The sequence below is a fragment of the Prionailurus viverrinus genome, chromosome F2, assembly GCF_022837055.1.
Source record: "Prionailurus viverrinus isolate Anna chromosome F2, UM_Priviv_1.0, whole genome shotgun sequence".
NCBI lineage: Eukaryota > Metazoa > Chordata > Mammalia > Carnivora > Felidae > Prionailurus > Prionailurus viverrinus.
In genome coordinates, this window is record NC_062578.1 from 20,332,262 (window position 1) to 20,351,436 (window position 19,175).

The window sequence follows — 19,175 nt, forward strand, 5'->3', positions numbered from 1 at the left end:
GTGACATTCTCGCTTAGTAGCTCTGGTCGCCTGCGAAACACTTTTATTCTGGTCTCAAATGTTCCATGTAGAATATTTAAAAGTGTGGTGCTGTTTGCTTTAATTTGGGGAGGAATGGGTTAGTTGATGGGAAAACGCTGTGTCCTTAGCAGGATTCATAATGGAGCATGCTGGTTTGGTAAGAGGCTGAGTGGCGGAGCTGGGCCCACCTGGCTTTGTCCCTTGGAGGCGACCGCTGCATCACCTCCTTACCCTTGGCTTCGATTTCCTTATGCATAAATGGCGAGCTCAGTACCATTTTCCAGGGTTCGTGCTCATTTACAAATGTTGGCTAATATTACCCACGTGCAATCAGTTTGTGGTCGCTCACATATTAGAAGACATTCCCCAAGGCTTGCATCAGCCTCGTGATAACTGATACAGCACATTTTTCTTTTCGGTGGGCCTCTTCTTTCTACATTCTAAATAGAGTATGAACTGGCTAATTAATTAGGCCTGAAAAATTCCGCTTGTGCCATCATCAGGAATGAAATCATTTTTGAAACTAGAGCAATATAAAAACACTTAATTTTTTAGTCTATTGCAATTTTTAAGTCGTTTCTCATTTGGCAATAATTTTTCTTCCCCAATTACAAAGCTCACAGATGATGGCGTGAATACGTAACTTCTGTGTCTGTAGTAATTCTGTGTGGTGCTGAACAAATTAACCTGCATTTGTCATGTGATGGGGGGAGGGTGGGAACTAAGGGTTTAAAATAAATACAAGAAAGGTGGCAGGCTAATCTATGTCCAAACAGTTACAATACTAAGGAAGCTCGGAGTTGAATGAACTTTTAAAGAATTTATTCTATGAAGAATAGACCAGGTGATGGCCACAGACATGACAACCGGGGGTCTAAAACAAATAGAGAAAAGGTCTTTTTCATCACAAAAATCAAACTCTACTCCCAAGCCCTCCCTCAGGGTTTGTGTTGAGTTTCCAGACCCTGAAGCTCTCTATGAATAGTCAGCGTTCACTACTGTTAGGTAAATTCACCAAAATTCCATTCTTGTTAAAAACTGTGAAGAACATTTCTGTGAAAGCTGGTGAAATCAGCTTTTTGGCCGGCTCCATTTTTGTTTCTCATCTTAGTAAAACTATCATCTGTTCGTACGACACACCCGTAAGCAAGGAAAACAAAGACAGAATCCTAGCATTTGGTTTTTACATTGTCCCCATACTGAGGGCTAGTAGCCTTCGTGAAGCTTCGTGTGGGAGTAGAACGCTTCTTGATCCTGGAAGGTTTTTCCACAGATGCTGCAGGAGCATCCCTCATCTTCCTTGTGCGAGCGACGGACGTGGCTGTCATGGGCGGCGTGGGATGCAAAAGATTTACCACAGTACTTGCATTTGAAGGGCTTCTCCCCTGAGTGCTGCCTGATATGCGTGCGAAGGATGCTGGAGGCAGTGAACCTCTGCAGAGAACAGACAGCAGAAGAAAAAGTAAACTTCCCTCACCTGCACAGCCAACTAGACAAAGGGGTTAACTTCAACGTCACTGATCCTTAGTTCTCCAATAGATGAATCTGGGTTTTAAGGCTATAGAGCACTCTTCGTCAACAGTAGCGGTCTTAATAACAAAAGGACATGACAGACATGAGGCTCAGGACCCTGCGTATAAACAAGCAATTCCAATGCAGGTGGACCCAGGACCACACCAAGAGAACGTGCATTAGAGGAGTAGTTCGTATTGGCCACGGTCTTGCATAAAGCAGTATCTTATTGGTTTCTTCTTTTTTTAAAGATTTTATTTTTAGGAAATCTCTCCACCCAACAAGGCTTGAATTTATAACCCCACGACCAAGAGTCGCATGCTCCACAGACTGAGCCAGCCAGGCACCCCAGTGTCTTCTTTTCGTAAACTTAAAACTTTTTGAGGTGATTGTTTACTCACAGGCAGTCTTAAGAAATATTAGAGATTCTGTGTATCCTTTACAGAGTTTCCCTCAGTGGTACCTCTTGGAGAACTACGGTACAGTATCACAACCAGGATTCTGATGTTGATAGTGAAGATCAGAACAATTTTATCATGACGACCCCTCACGTTGCCCTTTTAGGGCCATACTGATCCCTCTCACTCCCACTTTTTTCTTTTAAGCCGTAACAACCGCTAACTGTTCTCCATTTTTGAGGCTGGTGTGTGGACAACAGCTCATGCCGTTTCTATTGCCGGGTAGCTCTCCCTGGTGTGGATGTGCCCAGTCTGTTCAATCACTTACCCGTTGAAGGACATCTGGGTTGTTTCCGGTGTGGGTTCTCATGAATAAAGCTGCTACAAGCATTTGTGCACAGGTTTTTGTGTAAAGATATAAACCTTCATGTCTAAGGTAAGTGACCAGGAGGACAATTGCTGGGTTGTATGGCAGTTACCAAGTTTAGTTTTTAGTGAAACTGCCAAATTTTTTCAGAATGGTTGTCACATTTTAGATTCCCAAGTACCTTGCTGTGTTTACGTATCTTTTCTTGGCCACTTCTGTTCTTTCCCTCATTCATTTCAGTACTACTTGTCACCTGCAAGTGGTATATTAGAGACGTAACGACTCCATTTTGGGGTTCATTGACTATGATATAAAACACTGGTTAAACTGGTGACCTCGGATTTGGGGGCTAAGAGAGAAGCACTGGACAACGGGGTGTCTGGGCACATGTGGAGTTGGGTCACTGCCTAGTCAGGTTCATAAGTTGTACCTGCCTGAACACACCCACACATGGTCAGTCTGCATCAGCTTAAGTAACTGAAGTCTAATGTGTCAACTGGGAGGCCAAATATTTAGTTCCCTTTCAGAACATCTCTCAGTACCAGGTTAGTTAGAAGTTACAAGGTAGGGATCAGAGTAAGAACTCCAGAAACAGAATGCGTTATGGAGTTATTCTGACCTTGCTCTGGAAACCCTGGACAGAATTTATTCCTCAGGAGAGGCTGCTTTTTTCACACAAATCTATGGTCACCTTCCTTCAGTTTGTGCCGGCTCCACATGGTCTACTTCTGGCTCAGCCTCATTTCGCCATGTTGATGATGACCATTCTATTGACCCACAATTTCTTTGGCAGTAGGTTTCCCCAAGTCTGGTGCGCTCAGTGTTTTATTCTTCCGTGGGAGGTTTAGACGTCCCCCTAAGACAGCCTATATTCCTTTTATGGCTTTATTATATAAAACTGATGACAGAACCAGTCTATTCCTATGCAATAGGACTTGCTGCAATGATGGAAATGTTGTGTCCGTGCTATCCAATTTGGTGGTCAGCAGCCACATGGGGCTATTGAGCACTTGAAATGTGCGTGGTGCAACCAAATCACTGAACTTTCCATTTTATTTCATTTTTATTAAATTAAATAGCCACATATGGTTAATGGCTCACTAAGCATTGGGCAGCACAGATGTTTATCATCAAAACAGGACATGAGATGTTTTGATATAATGTCTAAAGCATGGTCAAACCATTGTTTCTATTCCAGCAACTCCTAACTACATATTTACATATTTGTGTCTTCATTTTAATCATTCAATATTCTGTATAGTGTACATTAGATTCCATTTCAGCAATGTTGCTCTAGAAAGATAGAGGAGTTTGTGCTCTTTAATATTATGTAATTGTGTCTGCAATCATCAGGGCTGTCTGTAAATCAGGGGTGTATTTCTTTAAAAAAAGGTTTTTTTAAGTTTATTTATTTAAGTAATCTCTACATCCAACGTGGGGCTTGAACTCCGACTCAAACATCAAGAGTCGTATGTTCTACCGACTGAATCCAGACAACCCTGTGGGGTGTGTTTCATTACACGTGACCCAAATGCCAACTTGGCAGTAGGAGATCGTGTCTGATCATCTTAAGCCAACTGGAACATATTTAGGGGTGGAAATGGGGTTTGGGCTGATAATGGACTAACCAAGAACTCCTTATAAGCCAGGCTTTATGCTTCAAGTTCTTAGCCATGAACATCCATCCAAACAGGGCTCAAGGCAGATCCCTTGGAAGGAGATTCCATTTACCTTTGTGCAGTATACACACTGGTATGGTCTGTCTCCAGAGTGGACTCTCGTGTGTTTGTTTAGGCTGGAAGACTGAGAGAAACATTTCCCACACGTAGAACACTAAGGTGTAAAAGAAACATGCAGTTAAAAATCACGTCTTCATTTTACCATTATGTTTATCTGGGAGTAAGAGGTAAAATATTCTATTTATCTTGCATATGTCTGTAGGCAGAGGATCAAGTAGACTCAGGCTGAGGGGTCTAATTAAAGTAGTAGAAAGACGACCCAGGGCTACACCGGAAGAATCTGGAAGCATGAGTTCTGGTCCAGAGCCTGCTCAATGCTGTGGCTTTCCATAATTCCTCTAAAGTCTCTGGCTGTCAGCTGCTTCAGATGTACAAGGTGGGAAGTGAACAGGAAGAGAAGACTGAATTAGTCCTGCTCTGTCAACAAGTAGCCGTGTGACCAGAGCAAGTCAGTTAAACTTGGACCCTTTGTCTCCTGCTTTTCTTGATGGGCACCACCCCAGTTAATTCAACAAGTATTTATGGAGTACCTACTATGTGCTCGACACTTTGCTAGAGACAAGGAGCTAAAAAGCTAGTGGGTGTGGTGATGATTATGGAGCCCCAGATGGCAAAACAGGTGGCAGGTGGTCTGAGACACATTGTACCTACAAAAAAGTACCAGTTTGGGAGTCCAGTGAAAGCATGTGATACAGCATGTGTTCACCTGCTGTCAAAGGTTCATGTCGTTTCTCTGTGCTCTTGACCCTCGTGACACCTGCTGAATCTTTTCCAGGATCCCGAACCAGGTAAAGGAACATATTTTGCCTCCACGCCCTGCTCCTCAGGTTTACTTATGTGCACACACAGGAGAGAGGATATGTTTGGGGTAGATTTTATTTATTTTATTATTATTATTATTTTTTAAAGAAATGTTTTTCAAATTTACAACCCTTTTTTTTTAACGTTTTATTTTTTATTTTTGAGACAGAGACAGAGCATGAATGGGGGAGGGCCAGACAGAGGGAGACACAGAATCTGAGACAGGCTCCAGGCTCTGAGCTGTCAGCACAGAGCCTGACGCGGGGCTTGAACTCACGGACCGCGAGATCATGACCTGAGCCGAAGTCGGCCGCTTAACCGACTGAGCCACCCAGGCGCCCCTGGGGTAGATTTTAAAAGTCTTCTCTAACTTTTCTGTGCTGTTTGAGGTCTTAATAATGAGCATTTGTTATCATTACTATGATTGCTAGCACAAAAAGTCAGGTGTTTGAGTTAATACTAGAAAAAAGAACAGATCAAATATAAAGACTAAATACATGATTTGGAAAATAAGATTAGGGGACTCTGCGAATGGGGAGCAAAAAGAATTAAAAGTTAAGCCTGGGTGGCTCAGTCGGATGAGTGTCTGACTCTTGATTTTGGCTCAGGTCACGAGCCTAGGGTCGTGGGATCGAGCCCCACGTCAGGCTCCATGCTCAGCTTAAGATTTTCTCTCTCTTAGCCCTTCTCCCCTGCTCAGTGTGCTCTCTCTCTATAAAATAAAAACAAGCAAACAACAACAACAACAAAAAAAAACTTCACAAAAAAGAACAAAAATGTTAAGCACAAGGAGGTAGCTAGTATCTGGCCAAAAGAAGTTCCAGGAGAAAATAAAGATCTAGAAGACATAATAATCAAAGAATGAACAAGAAAATTCCTTTCAGTTTAGGACTTATGCCTTCAAATGGAAAGAGTACTTTGTACTTCACTGATTACAAAGCAAGACAAAAAGAAAAAGACATCCAACTTGGCACATTCTGTTAAAATTTTAGAACTCCAGGGGCACGTGGGTGGCTCGGTTAAGTGTCTGACTTCGGCTCAGGTCATGATCTCACGGTCTGTGGGTTCGAGCCCCGTGTCAGGCTCTGTGCTGACAGCTCAGAGCCTGGAGCCTGCTTCACATTCTGTCTCCCTGTCTCTGCCCCTCCTCCACTCACACTCTGTCTCTCTCTCTCAAAGGTGAATAAACGTTAAAAAAAAAAATTAAAAAAAAATTTTTCAGAACTCCAAAGATAAATAACAAATTCCATAAAGAAAAAACCCAGTTATTTATAAATAATCAAGAACCAGATTGATATCAAATGATAAGAGTAAATGGAAAGATGCCTTGAAGGTTTTTGAAATTTGGAAATCAAGAGAGAAGAGTGAGACGTAAAAATCAGTGGAACTAATTCAGAAAGGTGATGAAAACTATCCAAATAATGACAGTTCACAGGCCTAGAAGGCACCTGGTTCAAATCTGAATAAGCTCCATGAAGAATGCTTTCAACAAGGATGTAAATATCATTTTACACAATTAAGAAACTATATTTACCTCTTGTAATTAGAAATCCCAGCAAAAACAAAAAGCTTAGGGGGAAGTCAAAAACAAAATATAAAGAAAGTAAAAAGTCTGGCGTAATTTTGAGCAATTTATAGACTATAAGCAACGATGCTTTCTGGAAAAATAAAGCCTTCGCTCCATTGGTCAGGAATTTTAGGAGGTTAGAGAGGGCTGAGATCCCAAATTCACGTATAAACTTTTGGGACTCATTGTTATGAACTACAGGGATTTCCTCTGTCATTTATTTGTGTTCTTCATTAATTTTGCTCGACAAATTATGTGAAAAGGAGGTACATTTAGGTTTTAAATGCTGGATATAGGGGTGACAATACAGGGTTTTTCATTTTTAGTTGTACACTCAGCATCTTCTAATTGTCAATTCTTTTTCAGAAACTGGTTGGTTTTTTAAAAAAAAAATTATTTATCTTAAGTTCTGCAGGTATGTTTCACCAGAGATTTTTTCCCCCTTCTTTTCAACTTAAATGTTTTGTTCAAGTTTTTGAAAAAATTAAATATATTTTATCACCTTAGAAGTTCAGTACTCAAACTTAAGTATATAAAATAAAGAAAACTAAAAGAAGCATTAAAAAATGCTTACCAGTAAAAATAAGAAAAGGAGTGCCATGAGAAATTCAGGTTGAGATACTTAGAATGCAGCTAGATACATGCGTCATGAGCTCAGGTCAGAGCTCTTGGCCAGAGCTCAACATCCAAAGTGAAATGCTACTTATAGTCATAATAAAAGAGACAAGACCACTCAGGGAGAGTTTGCAAAGAGAAGATCACTAAAGAAGAATTGTGGGAACACTGAGGACACAGGACTCCTCCTCTTCTATTGCCAGTTTAAAAAATGATTCTTTCTCCACTCTACCATAAAACCCAACTCCTCACTTCACTCTGACCAGCTTCCATGCCTTCTTTCTCGTCTCTGTCATCCACTGACAGCCTGGTCTACGGTCCCTCAGTCTCAAAGATGGCAGCACCTGTGGTACCTGGGTGGCTCAGTCGGTTAAGCAACTGACTTTGGCTCAGATCATGATCTCACATTCATGAATTCAAGCCCCACATCAGCTCTCTGCTCTCAGCACAGAGACTTCAGATCAGATCCTATCTCCCTCTCTCTGCCCCTCTCCTCATGCACACGCGCGCCCGCGCGCACACACACACACACACCTCTCTCAAAAATAAATAAACATTAAAAAAAAAAAGATGGCAGCATCCGAGTACAGCTTCTCCACTCAAACCCCGACTCAAGACCAACACCATCCTCAGAGTTTAAGCAAATGACCTAGCCAACTGTCTAGTAGAAATATCTTGATCGAGCTCTGATATCCTTTTCTTCGATTCTTTTTAGTGAAAAACAAAAACAAATCCGACAGCTTCTCCTTTGTTAACCAACACCCTCTGGTCTTGTAGCTGCAGCAGATCTGACAAACGGCCTAAATGGTGTATCTCATCAGCTGTAAGATCCACCATTACTTTTTGTGCTAACAAGGAAAATGCCACCAATTGGGATGGTGGCATATCGTCACTTGTTGAACACACTCCAATTTCAGGAACATAAAGATGTGAAAAAACTCCAACCCGGAATTGATACAATATAGCTTGTAAAACATTATTACTAAAACATGTAGCAATAGAAATCTTTTCCAAGGACATAAATTGATAAATCACAAGACAAATACAATGTGCCAATAAAATATAGTTTAAACATTTAGACCACATTAATTAAAATGCAAAGTAAAGCAAGATACCATTCCGTCTATCATAATGACAATGTAAAGAAGGACAGTAGCATTGCAGGAGACCTGGTGCTGCCTACCACACACACAAGCCCCCACCCCGGGCGGGACTACAAATCGACACATCCTCTGGAAGACAGTTTAGTGCCTCGATTCAAGAGCCTTCAAATTGTATACACCCTTTGACCCAGTTTTTCTACTTCTAGGAATCTATCCCAAAGAAATCATCAGACATGGATAACAGAGATAATGATTTGTATATAATATTGTTCACCACAGCAACACCGGGGGGAAAAAATCACAAAGCAGAAGATTGGTTAAATCAATGATAGCACATCCATCTAATATATACTGATGCAGCCATTACTATGTTTATAAATGACTCATGATGTTGTGTTAAGTCAGAAAACTAGCCTCAGAATATCCCCAAGTATGTTAAAAATACATAAATGTACACATAGACATAGAGAAAAACATTACACCTTAAATGTCTTAACTTGGGTCATAGCATATCAGGAGGCTTTTGTTTTGTCCAAAATATATTTACCAAACATACATTCTTTTCCCACATTAAACAGTAAAAATTGGAAATAAATTTATCACTTTTTAAAATGTTTATTTTGAGAGAGAGCATGAACGAGCACGAGAAGGGGAGGAGGGGCAGAGAGAGAGAGAGAGAGAGAGAGAGAGAGAGAGAATCCCAAGCAGGCAGCACAGAGCCTGACATGGGGCTTGAACTAATGAATCTTGAGATCATGACCTGAGCTGAACTCAAGTCAGCCGCTTAACCAACTAAGCCACCCAGGCACCCCAGTAATTTCACTGTCTTATACTTCAAATGTTCTTAGAATTCTGGTAAGTATGTGCTTTTCTGTGGGAAGTGGTATTTGGAGGGGACTGGGTTGGTGTGGACATCTGTGTAGATCTGGACCACCAAGGGGTTGTTGAAAACTAATTGTGTTAAATGTCTTTTGTCGAGCAAGATAACACATGATTATTGTAAAAATCCTCAAACTTTCTAGGAGTAAGTAATATAGTGACTGGGATTTCCCTGCAAGCTTAGCCGTGAACAGGTAAGATCCACCAGGGGGGGAAGATAAGGGCAATTTTATGAAGATTACTCTCGCTTTTCAAGTGAACAGAACTGGGACTCTGGGGTCGCTCAGGTGGTAGCCTCATCAGCCAGTTCGACAGGGCTGGGAGCCACACCCATGTCTGTCTGCACCTAAGTCCCATCCTTTCTTCTAAACAGGCTCAATGGTGCATGCACTTTTTTTCACCAAGTCCAGCAGAGCAACCAGATATCCGGAATAGCAGAAAATGGCTCCCTATGGCCATTGTTGCTTTTCTTCCTGACAAAATCCTTGGCATGCCACAGATGCCTTCCATTCTTTGGGCCATGCCTCTGCCTCATCCTTATCTATAATGGTCAATATGCCTGCACAGATGATGGAACAACGTACAGTGATCTAAAAGCACATGCCAGGGGCGCCTGGGTGGCGCAGTCGGTTAAGCGTCCGACTTCAGCCAGGTCACGATCTCGCGGTCTGTGAGTTCGAGCCCCGCGTCGGGCTCTGGGCTGATGGCTCAGAGCCTGGAGCCTGCTTCCGATTCTGTGTCTCCCTCTCTCTCTGCCCCTCCCCCGTTCATGCTCTGTCTCTCTCTGTCCCAAAAATAAATAAACATTGAAAAAAAAAATTAAAAAAAAAATAAATAAATAAAAAAATAAAAGCACATGCCAGGCTCCTTCTTGCTCGGAACATCTCGACCCTCTCCCCCTCCTCAACCAACTCTGCCTCTGACATAAATCAGACATCCCCTTGTCCTTCTAGACTAGGCTCAAGGCCACCTCTTCTGTGAGGCCTTTCATAACCCACGTCTCCAGGTAGAAGTGGACACCCTTCCTTTGTGTCCTCTCAACCTCATGCATCCGTTCTAGCACTGTGACGCGGTAGCTCCTGTGTGCCCCTCCACGGCACCGTCCCTTTCTTCATAGACCCTACATCGTCAAGCACGGTGTCCCAGCAACTCACATCCAGGGGACCCTCACTGTGTCTTCAGGGGTTTGAGAAAGGAGCAGGAAAGCAATGTGAGGAACGGGCCACCCATCATTCGTCGCCCTACTTCTTACCTTGTGAGGCCGGTGCTTCTCATGAACGTGAAGGACATGGATCCGGAGCCGGTCCCGCTTCTCAAAGGATCGTGTGCAGAGAGAGCAGGGAAATTTCCTGTCACCCTTGTCCACACAAGGGGTGTATTTGAGGTGCTTATCTCTGTAATATTTGTAGGTAAATACTTTTCCACATCTTTCACATCTGTAGCCTTCTGCAGACTCTGTCAAACACAGGAGGATAAATGCCAGGGGCTTTGTCAGCTACGTTCCCTCATTCTTATTTCCTCCAGCAGGATTTAAAAAAAAAAAAATGTTTTTTCATGTTTATTTATTTTTGAGACACACACACACACACACACACACACACACACACACACACACAACGTGAGTGGGGGAGGGGCAGAGAGAGAGGGAGACACAGAATCCGAAGCAGGCTCCAGGCTCTGACCTGTCAGCATAGAACCCGATGCGGGGATCGAACTCATGAACCATGAGATCATGACCTGAGCTGAAGTCAGACACTTCACTGACTCAGCCACCCAGGCGGCCCTCTCCAACAGGATTTTTAAAAAAACCTTTTATTACAGAATAATTTAAACATATACTAAATCAAAATAATGCACTAACAATCCCCCACGCACTCAACACCAAGCTTTGACAACGATCAACTTATAGCCAATTTTGTTTTCATTTAGATCACTTCCCTCTGTGACTATTTCAATACTAATTATCATTTGGTTCATAAATGCCTCAAACTGCAATCTTTAAAATATAATAATTTTAAAAAGTAGTAACCGTATTGTCGTTGTCATACCTAAACAATGAACTCTTATTCCTTAAAGAAATACATATGTGTATACACGTACGTTTAATTACTTTCCAATCAGTTCGATTAGGGTTCGAAGTCTTCATGTTTTCCAGGCTTTGCTATGTTTCTCCAGTCTATTAATTTAGCCCTGCCTCCAGCCCTATTTAAGAGCAGTTCAATCCGAAAGTTCTTTTTATTTTTTAATTTTTTTAGCGTTTATTTATTTTTTAAAGAGAGACAGAGCTTGAGCATGGGAGGGGCAAGGAGAGAGGAAGACTTAGATGTGAAGCATGCTCCAGGCTCTGAGCTGTCAGCACAGAGCCTGACTCGGGGCTTGAACTCATGAACTATGAGATCATGACCTGAGCTGAAGTCGGACACTTAACCAACTGAGCCACTCAGGTGCCCCTCGACACCACAGTTCTTGAAGCCACTTCTGACTGGCACGTGTTACAAGGCTGGGTTAATATACCAAAACATACCTATAGTGTCCCTTTCAGATCAGCCCAAGCTCTAAGTTCAAAGCAGTTCACCTCAGGCCATGATGGACACCAATTGCTTACTTCCTAGGCTTCACAAGAGCTGCTCCATTTGGCCCCTTTTATGAAGTCTTAGGCATTTGTTTCGCTCACAGTTTACTTCTCTGAACCTTTGGAAAAGATTCCAGAGCTAGAACCAACATGTATGGAGTAAGGCTGACAATATCTTACCTTCCCTTGTATTTATAGGGTTACCATGATGATTAATTTAATCCTATCATTTATTGAGTTCTTACCAAAGAGCGATACTATCACTGAGTGATACACAAGATCCAGAAAGGTAAATCTGTTTTTATCAATGAAGGGAGGGGGAGAGAGGTTAGAGAGGGTTCAGCCGACTCTAGCAAGGGAGGTCCCAGGTCCAGGGGTGTCTATGTGTTGGGGGGAGAGGAGGGGACAGGGGCCACCTACAAAAGCCTCCCTGCTGAGGACACTCTGGATTCCAGAGGATCAAGTGGCTTTGACTGTGAATGCATCACTGAGACCTCATTGTCTGGCCCCAGAGAGAAAGAGAGAAGGGCCAGGAATAAGTATATGCAGGAGTCTGTAGATGGAAATCTTTTTAGCATCAGGACAGCAGGGAAGCTATCCATCAGGGGCTTTGTTAGTTGACAACTACCTCCCAGGCACGTTTAACAGGTGGCTAAGGAAATAAACCATTCATTAAGTAAATAACCAGGAAGGCAACCGCCATCCCCAGGATGGTCCACTGCCAGGCATGTCTATCACTTTCATTGAGGTGCTAATACTCTCAGAAATCCCTTGCTGGGATGGTTTTAGCTCAGCACTAGAATTTTCATTGGTCAGAATGGCCTGGCCTTCCTGCTTCCTCCGGTGGGAAGAGAGGGTCTACAAGACTGGATCAGTGACCTTTACAAATCAAAGCACTAGAGCACAGCGAAATTCAGAATAATGGTTCGATAGGGAGTCTGCATGAGAACAACCACTTAGGCAAAAATGAGACTCCACCTTTGCTAACTAATTAGGGCTCACCTGTCTGCATTTTCTGCTCAGGTCTTTGGAAATTTAACTTAACCTGATAACTTCATCCTGTTCTCTTTCCTTCTTCATCCTCCCCACCCCCACTCCCCAACCTCAGTCAACTCCTCTTTTTAGCCAAGGGGTTTTCCAGTCTCGACAATGCTACTTTCTGCCCCTCCACAGTGTAGAGTTTGGTAACAATTAAGAGCTGTCTTCACATTCCACACCTCCATCCCCCAAAACACACACTCCACAGGCTTGCATACTCAAATAACCCGCCCACATAGGGTCCAGACTCTTCCCTCCCACTCAAGACGTTAAAGGGGGAAGGAAGTTCCCACCATTCCTCGCCAAAAGCCTTTGAGGAAAAGTTCTTTGACAGGACAGAAGAATTTCGATTTTTCTTTCCTTTTTAATCCTATTCAAAACCATTCATTAACAGAAAACAAATTAATTCATCCATAATTCTTTCCAACAAATTAAGCTGTTTACCAATTTCCTTCCATACACTCTCCCAAATATATATTATTTTAACCCCATTTACTATCATAAGCCCTCATCCTTCCCTGTTCCTTATCACCAGATGGGGATTTCTGATTTCTGCATATTATTCTATATGTTAATATATCACCATTTACATAACAATTACTCTACTACTGAACATTTAGGTTGTTTGTGATTTTTCATTAATAGGGATGGTTCCATTGTAAAAACCTTCCTGCGCAAAACTTGTCCTTCTGGACCATTTTCTGAAGACAAATTTCCAGAAGAGTATTACTGAGTAATCAAAAGTTATGATCATTGTAATAGCCAATAATAGTGTTAAATACTTTTTCAAAAAGATGATTGTATCTTGTGAGTTATTGAGCATGTGTATATTTTCTCAAATGTATTTTTCAGTTTTATTTCAAAAACAATCAGTACATTTTGGAAGCGACCAAAAAGAATCCATAAGTATGAGATAAGTATGAGGTCCATGGACTTTGGAGAGTCCCACCATCTCACCACCACCCCCGGCTTTACCCCCCACACTATCCGCTCATTGGTGTAGCAGGAAGATAGATGGTTTACCCAACTGATTCCGAGAGGCCCTCATAATTTGGACTCTCGAAACAAGAGCCTGTTCATTATTCACTTCCTAATCCCAGTGAGCGTGTCCTTCCCCCTGGCTTCCCTATTCCCCAAAGCCAAATTTCCTACCCTCTCCCAGCCTAACACACCCTACATTTCCTTCCACCTCTAAGCAGCTTTCCCTGCATTAGTCCTAATGTCTTCTGCTTCCCTTCAATACACACTAAGATCCAGGAGAAAGGGATATGAAGGTGTTGAGGATTATTTCCTGCACCAAAGGGTCTATGTTTGCAAGGGAGATGTGCATGCATACAATCACTGTATTGTGTGATGAATGCAAATTTACTTCTTTCTTTCTGTTACTTATCACACTTATTATAACATAATAAGGTGGTCTTCCACCTTATTACATACATTTTGCGTTTAACTCATCCCACCCACCAGATCGGGATTCCCAAGCTTTTGTGTATGTAAAAATCAGTCAGAGAATTTGCAAATCCCAGAGGCTCATTCCCAGACGGTGAGTTGGTGGTTCTCTGGCTCCTCAACCTTCTCATGTGGTCCAGGGGCCAACAGCATCAGCCTCCCCAGGAAGCTTGATAGAAATGCAGAATCTTAGGTCGTCCCAGCCCTGAATGAGAATCTGCATCTTTCCAAGATCCCCAGGTAGTCAACACCCACATTAAAATCTGAGAGTGAGAGTCTAACTCAATGCTTCTCCAAGGGGATGAAGATCCACAGCAGGAAATATATTTTATATTTGAGACTCAGTATACCACACATCTCCACTTGTAATCAAACTTCACCAAACAATACTTGAGATTCACATCAATATTTTCTATTCTACTCTATTCTAATTCTTTTTTTTTCTTTAAAGATGGTCTAAACCACTAAATTGATTTCCCACATTAAGATACTGCAACTCCTACTTGAAAAACACTGCTCTAAGAGCTTTGATGGAGTCATCAGCTGTGTTAGCCTGAGCAGAGATGAATCAGAAACTGGCTCACCTAGGGAAGAAGTTGCATCCATGTATTTGGCCTTTATTTACTTTTTCCTCTGAGAGGAGGTGATGGGGAAGAAGAAAAGGTTTCCTTGTGAATATTAGTAGCCTCAGCAGCTGTGGAAAGATAAGGGCATTTTCCTTTCCCTGGGTAGTGCCCCCCTGGTTAGAGACATCCTCAGTTTAGTCTCCCCGGCATTAGCCTCTGAGAAGGGGACGCCCCGCAAGTCAGCGGGGATGCTGCAGGAGGGTGTGGTTCATGTGCCAAGTCCTTCCACTAGAAGAGCCTCACTGGGAAAGGCAAAGGTGTGCACTCACCTTCAGAGGGCCCAGGCACCGGCTTCCCCTGCTCTGTGACCTGAAGGCTCATGGGAATGTCCAAAAACTTTTCATAGCAGTCTCCATACCACACAAGGAGCTCTTGGTTCTGGCAGATATCCTTGCAGCTCTCGTAAAATATCTGCCCCTGACACTGCACCGCAACCAGGTTCTGCTCCTTGGGGAAACGGGCACAGTTGACGTAGGCCATCCAGTTCCCCGCACCTCCTTTTCCATCTATGAAGTGGCTCAAATGACCATCTTCGAAGATCTAAAAAAAAATGAAACGTAAAGTTTAAAATGTGCTTTTTCTTTGTGCCTAACCTATAAAATTACTTATTAAAATTTATAGTCCAAATCTCATGCTTGAGTCCACTGAATATACTTATTACTAACATTATTAAGCCCAAATAGATGTATTAGCTTATCTCTATCGGTGCTGTGACATTCTTAAAGGTTCTTACTTTTATCACTTTAATTTCCAAATTTCTATAGTATCTTAATTCCATAAGCAGAGAAAAGGGGAACTAGAGAAGTTTGCATTTAATTCCCAACTTAAAGACAACCAATTAGTTTTGTGCTTTTTCCCAACCTGGTTGTCATGCATGTAATTCTTTCTCTGCTGTTGGCAATTCCACAGTCTCCAATGTTTTGTTGTTATCAGCAACCTTGTGATTAACATCTTCCACAGGGTCTGAATTTCAGATTACACTCCTGCCCTATATTCCTAGAAGTAGGAATTCAGGGTCAAGGGGAGGTACCTGATATATTCTAACTGGAGTCCAACCAGCATGCCCCAAACACAGTCAAGAGTATCAGTTTTTAAAAACCCATAGCTAATTTCATAGGCAGATGATATCAAATTTAAAAATTTGTTTTTATTCTCTTTGGCATATTCTCAGCAGCACTGTATAACATTTAAACCATTTGGTTTTGCCCATAAACAAAGATAAATATTAACTCTTCAATATGTATATTCCATTGATAATCTTCACAGATTAAAACGATTTAAGGCATCAGGAAACACAAAGAATTCACTTAGAGGTGCTATCTTAATGGAGTGAATATCTGCCTTTCCTTCTCTCTCTTTTTTTTAAGTTTATTTATTTATTTTGAGAGAGAGAAAGAGAGAGAGAGAGAGAAAGTGAGAACACGAGCTGTGGAGGGGTAGAGAGAGGGGGCAGAGGATCCGAAGCAGGCTCTGCACCGATGCAGGGGCTTGAACCCACAAACAGTGAGATCATGACCTGAGCGGAAGTCAGAAGCTCAACCAACTGAGCCACACAGGTGCCCCTCTTCCCTTCTCTTTATACTGTAAAACAGGCAGCACAGAAGCAGAGTGACCCCCTCCCAGGGGGCCAGAAGCCGACACTGTTCTCCACTGGCTTCATTTCCCACTTTGTCAACCCACCAGAAGCATATTTATTTACCTCCCACATCAGAGAATTGTCTCCATAGGTCTTGACTTCACTGGCGTTGACCACTTTACCTTGAAAGGGTCCAAATCTGACTCCTTTGGCAACAAGGCTACTGCAGAATACACCAAAATGCCGCACCTCACCAAACATCGTCTGCTTGAGGCAGAGACCTAGGGGAAAAGCCCGAGGCAGGAAAGCCAATGAGGCAACTGACTGCATCACATCAGGACAGAAATCCAAGCCAGAGGCCCTGCTTACCTTCTGGTAGTTGAAGGGAGTCTTTATCCAGAGTTCGACAAAGAGAATCAGATCCTAGAAAAGGGGCTAAGATTTTATTTTTCATAAGGTGTTTCCCTCCCTGCTTCTTAGAGGTAACCATTATCCTTAGTTTAATGTTGATTTATCCTTTATATTTTTCCTGCTCCTTTTACGTATAAAATTTCTCCTTTGAGACTCAGAACAGCCCCTGCAAGGTTATGTAATTAACCCCGTTTTGCAAATTTAAAGAACTTGAGAAGCAGAGATAATGCTGATTTTGAATAAGGTGCAGATAGATGGCTAAACTGGGACTCCCAGTATGAATTGCGTGAGGCTCTAGTGGAGCTACCTTGCATTATCCCGGTAGACTCTGATCCCAGCTGACATCCACTATGTGAGCCATGTCTCTCTTCTCCCTCCTCCACTAAAGCCAACCTTAGGAATCAAGCATTAAAGCAAGTACAGCCTCAGAAGTGAGGGCTCCATCCTGATGGGAAATATCTACACTTCCCCACTGGACTTGAGCCGTCTCAGATCCACCTTGAAGGCTCCTTCCCCACTCCTCCTCCCACCTCTATTCCCATCCAACCCGACTCCTGCCCGACGTGACCACCTTTACCAGAGCTGTCCGTGGGGACCAGGAAACCGGAAACCGCGTGGTGCAGAGGGGCTGAGTGATCCAGGCTGGGAATGACCCCGAAAAGAACTAAGTGCAGATCCTCCTGGGTGAAGTGGTAGCGGTGAGATGACTTCCCTTGTTGGTTCAGGGGTTTGGAGCCCTCCTCAGACCGCTTGCTGGGGGAGCAAGATAATAACTGGGAGGCCTTCACCCCCTCAGGGAACAGGGAAGCATTCACAGCCGGCGGCGGCATTAAAATTTCAGGTCCACAGCACTGGCCACTGTCATTTCGGCCACCAGTATGGCCCAAGTTTTCACCGGTGGCGCCGGCATACTCGCGGCTGCTGTTGAGGAAGTGCGGCACCTCTCTGGGGAGGTGGGGAATTGGGGACCACGGTGGCAGCTTGCTGTAGCAGGGCAGGTCGTAGAGCGGCTCCCTCTGCAGAGCCAGGCTGGTGCTCAGCAAGAGAGGCGCGGGCCGGAAGGCAAAGGGGGGCATCGCGTGGGATGCAGTCACCGCGGCCTCCAGCTGCGGGAAAGGTTGGAAATCTTCCTCCGCAGCGGTTAGCATGTTCGCATAGTGGCCATAGGGCGGGAAAGGCGTGTAGTAGGCGTCCAGGTGTTGGGGGCCTCCCTGGAGCCTCTCAGGAGGATAGCACATCTTGCCCTGGGGTCCGGCCTCACCTGGCCGCCGCAGAGCCATCCTGGGGGCACAGCGCGCGGCGGGTCTGCGGGAAAGCAAGCGCAGCCGAGTGAGGTGCGCAGGGCGCTGCGACCCTGCTCCTCCCTGCCTACCCTCTATCATCCGAGCTAGCCCCGGGTCGAAGGGAATCGCCTAAACCTCCCAACTCGATCTCGCAAGCCCTACCCCACAAACAAAACAAAACAAAACAAAACAAAACAAATGCAAACAAACACACAAAACCCCAAACGAAAATCTTCCGGGATCTTGCTCCACTCCAAGTTCCTGGTAAGAGTCGCTTTTGCCTTCCCTCTCCAAACGCACCCCGACCAAGCACAGATGGTTTCCAGCAACCTAGTCTCTACATCTCGCCCCAAACCCGGCTCCTGCAAATTTCAAGTTCCCTCTTCCGCCTTCTTCTCTGTCCAACGAAAGTCTTTTACAGGGTGGGTTGGAGCCCCCAGACCCTCCCACTCCCGGGGCCGCGGCCCGAGCGCAAGGCCGTGGTGCGCTTTGGGGCAGGCGGCAGCTCCAGGCGCTCCTGGGTCCCCAGCAGTCAGGGAATAGTCAAGGGCCCCCAGCCCGTTAGCGCAGAAACAGACGAGCTCCCCAAACCCGGACGCAGGTCGGGGAGGCCATCGCTCCACGATTCTCGGCGCTGACCCCTCGGACCCAGGAGCCCGGGCTGCCGAGGAGAAGGAGGGCGCCACCTTCGGCTCCCCTCCGAGCTCCGCAGCCGGCGCCGGGTTTGCCACATGGCCGAGTCCCGCCACATTCCCCAAGTCCCTGTGGGAACTCTGGTCACTCCACCTGCGGGTTTAGGGAACCTGGGTCGAGTCCCAGGCCAAGTGGGAGAGAAGCCTCGGCAGCTACCGCTCCCACCCCGAAAGGATGGAGTTTTAATGGACACAAGTTCACCAAGGCCGGGGAATGGAGCCCCTTCAGGGCCGGCGGGGCTCGAGGGCAAGATCAATGAGCCCAATAAGGAAACCCAGCAGGGTCGTGACTCCGAAATTAAAGAACACGGGGTCAGGAGAAGAGGTCAGCCACGACGAGGGCATCTGCCTGTCTCCTCCTAAGCCCCCGAAGGCGCTCGGCTCTTGGCCTCCCCTGACCGCGAGGATATGCCACTCGAGGGTTGAAAGCCACTTAAGGAGTGAAAGCCCCAAGAGGGCAAAAAGGCCACCCAAGACGAGCTGCGCTCGCGCCTGCTTCCTGCGCTCCCCAGCCGCCCCGGCGGAC

The 19,175-nt window shown here is 44.4% G+C and overlaps 1 protein-coding gene across 1 annotated transcript; it reads right to left on the reverse strand.

The window, feature by feature from the left end:
• Positions 1 to 1,227: 1,227 nt before the first annotated feature.
• Positions 1,228 to 17,969, reverse strand: PRDM14 (PR/SET domain 14). The gene is made up of 7 exons (XM_047842957.1): positions 17,252 to 17,969; positions 16,633 to 16,686; positions 16,387 to 16,544; positions 14,957 to 15,227; positions 10,255 to 10,457; positions 4,030 to 4,131; positions 1,228 to 1,455 (listed from the first exon to the last, which is right to left on the reverse strand). Exons 1-7 carry the CDS (start codon positions 17,952 to 17,954, stop codon positions 1,228 to 1,230), a joined length of 1,719 nt encoding a protein of 572 aa, XP_047698913.1. The 5' UTR covers positions 17,955 to 17,969.
• Positions 17,970 to 19,175: the final 1,206 nt, after the last annotated feature.